At 51.9% G+C, this 2,929-nt stretch overlaps 1 protein-coding gene across 1 annotated transcript; it reads right to left on the bottom strand.

Moving 5' to 3' along the window:
- Positions 1 to 268: 268 nt before the first annotated feature.
- On the bottom strand, positions 269 to 2,002 carry LOC119368997. The gene is made up of 2 exons (XM_037634082.1): positions 1,432 to 2,002; positions 269 to 1,291 (listed from the first exon to the last, which is right to left on the bottom strand). The coding sequence occupies exons 1-2, from the start codon at positions 1,982 to 1,984 to the stop codon at positions 411 to 413; spliced, it is 1,434 nt and encodes a 477-aa protein (XP_037489979.1). The 5' UTR covers positions 1,985 to 2,002; the 3' UTR covers positions 269 to 410.
- Between the last annotated feature and the right edge of the window lie 927 nt (positions 2,003 to 2,929).

The raw sequence follows: 2,929 nt of genomic DNA, 5'->3' as shown, positions 1-2,929 counted from the left end.
ATTGATCTCATGGCCGGTGGCCCTTCCCCGCAAGCATGAACAAGTTTCTACATAAAACGTAACTGACAAGGAGTTGACGAATTAACAAGTCCGTATGTATGCATATGATGCAAAACTGATTGCACGCGTGACAAGATTGCTGGGACGCACAAATAAGGGTTTAAGCAAAAAACAGGGTATAATTTGTCTTGCTGCTTAGGTTCCAGCACACCATGCCCATTTGTTGTAGAACTAAAACTAAATGGGCATTGTGTGCTGGAACCTAAGCAGCAAGAGAAATAGTGAGTTTAAGTTCTCAGAAGAGCAATTATGTATTGTATCTTGACAAACCACTTGCCAAGCAAAAAATCCTATACCAACAAAGGAAGGGGAGACATGCATAGTGTGTGACAACCACGAGATGAGAACCATCATATATGCCCTTCCAAGAGGATATCCATCTTGTCAGTGACAAGCCGGGACCAAGCAACCATAATCTCCACCTTAGAGACACCAATCTCACATACACCTTGACTTATGTTGCAATATTTGGGCTTGAAATTAACATGGCATTGAGCGCCAACAACACCAGACTTCGAGTAGGCTTGTATGACAACATTGAGGCTTTGTTCCAGTTCTACAGAAATGCCATGCCTTGATAGGTTAAGGTAACCATCAGAGCCCATAAGCATTCCACCATCATTATCAACATGAGAATCAACCAGCACAACTTGCCTAGAGAGGGGTTCCACCACTTCCTGAGGAGGTGAGGAACAAACAACCCGGCCTCCATGTTTAAACGGCCATGGGCCCCCTCCAACAACACGGACACCCATGATAGTTGCCTGGACTGTTTCTGTAAGCCGCTCAAGGCTTATCTCTAGTGTACAAAAGCAGTTACGCATAAAGGTGCTCTCTAGACCTTGATGATAGGCACCAGAGTAAGTGCACCTGTTACTGATCAATGCTCTATCTCGAGACCTCGTTGTACACTTTATTTTCAGTTGGGCCTCAAAGTCCACAAGTTCCTCAGCCACAACTGCACGAGACGGGCCAATAAGGCGCAGAAAGGGATCCTCTTGAGTGAGTTTTTGGCAACCTTCCCTTGGCTGGTAAAAGAGGAGGTTATGGTTGCAGTCCACTGCGTCACGAGCGGCAACGATGCCGTACACGTCGAGCGGCCAGTCCAGGCTCCCCTTTATCTCAACGATGCTGACTGAGTAGATTTGCAAGGTGCTCGGAGTCCCACCGACACAGTTGTTGGGGAGAAGACCCGGCGTGTAGTGCGCGAAGTGCATAGGACTCAATGCGGCTGCAGCACGAAATGAATCAAATGGAGTGTCAGGCGTATACACTTAGCATGCATGAATAACTTACAGGACTGAGGAATCTGCTTGCATTTGTCACTGTTTGGATTAAAAATGAACAAGATGCATGGTTTGGCTTACTCACTGGCGTCCTCAAACTCACCGCAGCGCGATCCGCGCGCATATTCCCAGCCTTCGCGGTATCCGGCGAAGACCCTCTCCTCCGTCTCCATCTCCTCTCTCGCCAATCTCGCGACCTCCGTTTCCTCCTCCTCCGGCTCCGGCTCCTCATTCTCCTCCGGGTATGAACACGAGAAGGGGATAGTGTAATCCACTCTGTAGCAGCTCGGTGTGCCCCTCGCGTCCTGCTCTAGGGCCTCGAGGAGGCGGGCCTCCATCGCCGACGCCTCCCTGCGAAATTGATCAGAAATCGCTAGTTGCTCCGGTGTCATTTCCTCCTCGTCAGAGTCAGACTCGTCATCCTTCCATGGGTCGTGGCCTGCAGCTGCACGGGGGTTTGGATCGGGATGAGGTGCGGGTCCGAGGACCACCGACCTGAGTTTGCAGATCCTGCGCCGCAGCTCCGTGATCTGCTCTCTGACGTCGCCGTCGGTCCCTTGCGGCGCCGCCTCCTTGCTGCTGCTGCCTGATGTTGCGGATTTGATCTTGTCGCGCAGGAGGGACACCGCCGCCTCCATCTCCGCGCACAGCTGCTCCATCTGATCGTGCATTGTGCCGGAGTTCGATCCTTGCATGCCGCCGTCAGCCGCCTCGATCCTCAGCCTCGGTGATCTTAAATACGTTTTTTAGGGTAGTCATCTTAAATACGTGCGCGCAAGGGGCTGCAGGGAGCGAAAGCGGGCCGGCCCAGTGTGTTCCAAACTTCCAAATCCTTTTTATTATCAGGAAATCTGCTCATTTAGCCAAGTTTCCCTCTCGCTAGGGTTTCGTGTTTCTCTCGGGGCGATCTGGTCGCCGCCGTAGAGTCTTGTCCCTTCCCTGCCGCTGGTTTTCCCGTCCCGTCTCCCTGCTTGGAGCGACCAAGGGGCGCCCTGGGGTCGCCGCTTGCTCTTGGCCTGGTTCGGGAAGCAGCGAGGTTTTAGGGTTCCACCCTCAGAAACCCGATCTGTTCATCATCGGGTCAGTGATCTAGATGGCTGGTGAGGGAGCTTCGAGCTCCTCGGGGCTCAGCGATGTTGAGAGGATGATGCAGGAGCTAGGCCTCCGGGAGGAGGATCTGGACGACGTCGTCTTCGACGAGAAAGAGGCTCCGCCGGAATCGCCAAGGTGGGTAGCGTTGATAAAGGTCAACACAAGTAAAACCTATAGCCAGACCTGGTTCTACAGGAATATGCGGGCGGCTTGGGACGTTGCCTAAGAAGCGAAGTTCAAACCATTGGAGGACAATCTGTACACTGTCCAGTTCACATGTTTGGGGGATTGGGAACACGTTATGCATGAAGGGCCGTGGAATTTTAGAGGAGATGCGGTGCTGCTAGCTCCCTATGATGGTATTACAAAACCCTCGACGATCAAACTCGAGAGTATTGATATATGGATCCAAATCCATGATGTGCCGGATCTTTATGCTCATCTAATCCAGCCCCTGGCTTCTAAGGTTGGTGAGGTTCTCTTTGCTGAAA

This window comes from Triticum dicoccoides, chromosome 2B (assembly GCF_002162155.2).
Source record: "Triticum dicoccoides isolate Atlit2015 ecotype Zavitan chromosome 2B, WEW_v2.0, whole genome shotgun sequence".
NCBI lineage: Eukaryota > Viridiplantae > Streptophyta > Magnoliopsida > Poales > Poaceae > Triticum > Triticum dicoccoides.
This window is presented reverse-complemented; position numbering and strand designations above follow the sequence as displayed.

What these genes read in the sequence shown, in the direction of transcription:
- LOC119368997 (XM_037634082.1), bottom strand. Translation starts at nt 1,984, where the DNA reads ATGGAGGCGGCGGTGTCCCTCCTGCGCGACAAGATCAAATCCGCAACA. An exon ending in CGGTGAGTTTGAGGACGCCA is followed by an intron (nt 1,292 to 1,431) that starts GTGAGTAAGCCA and finishes TTCGTGCTGCAG; the next exon opens with CCGCATTGAGTCCTATGCAC.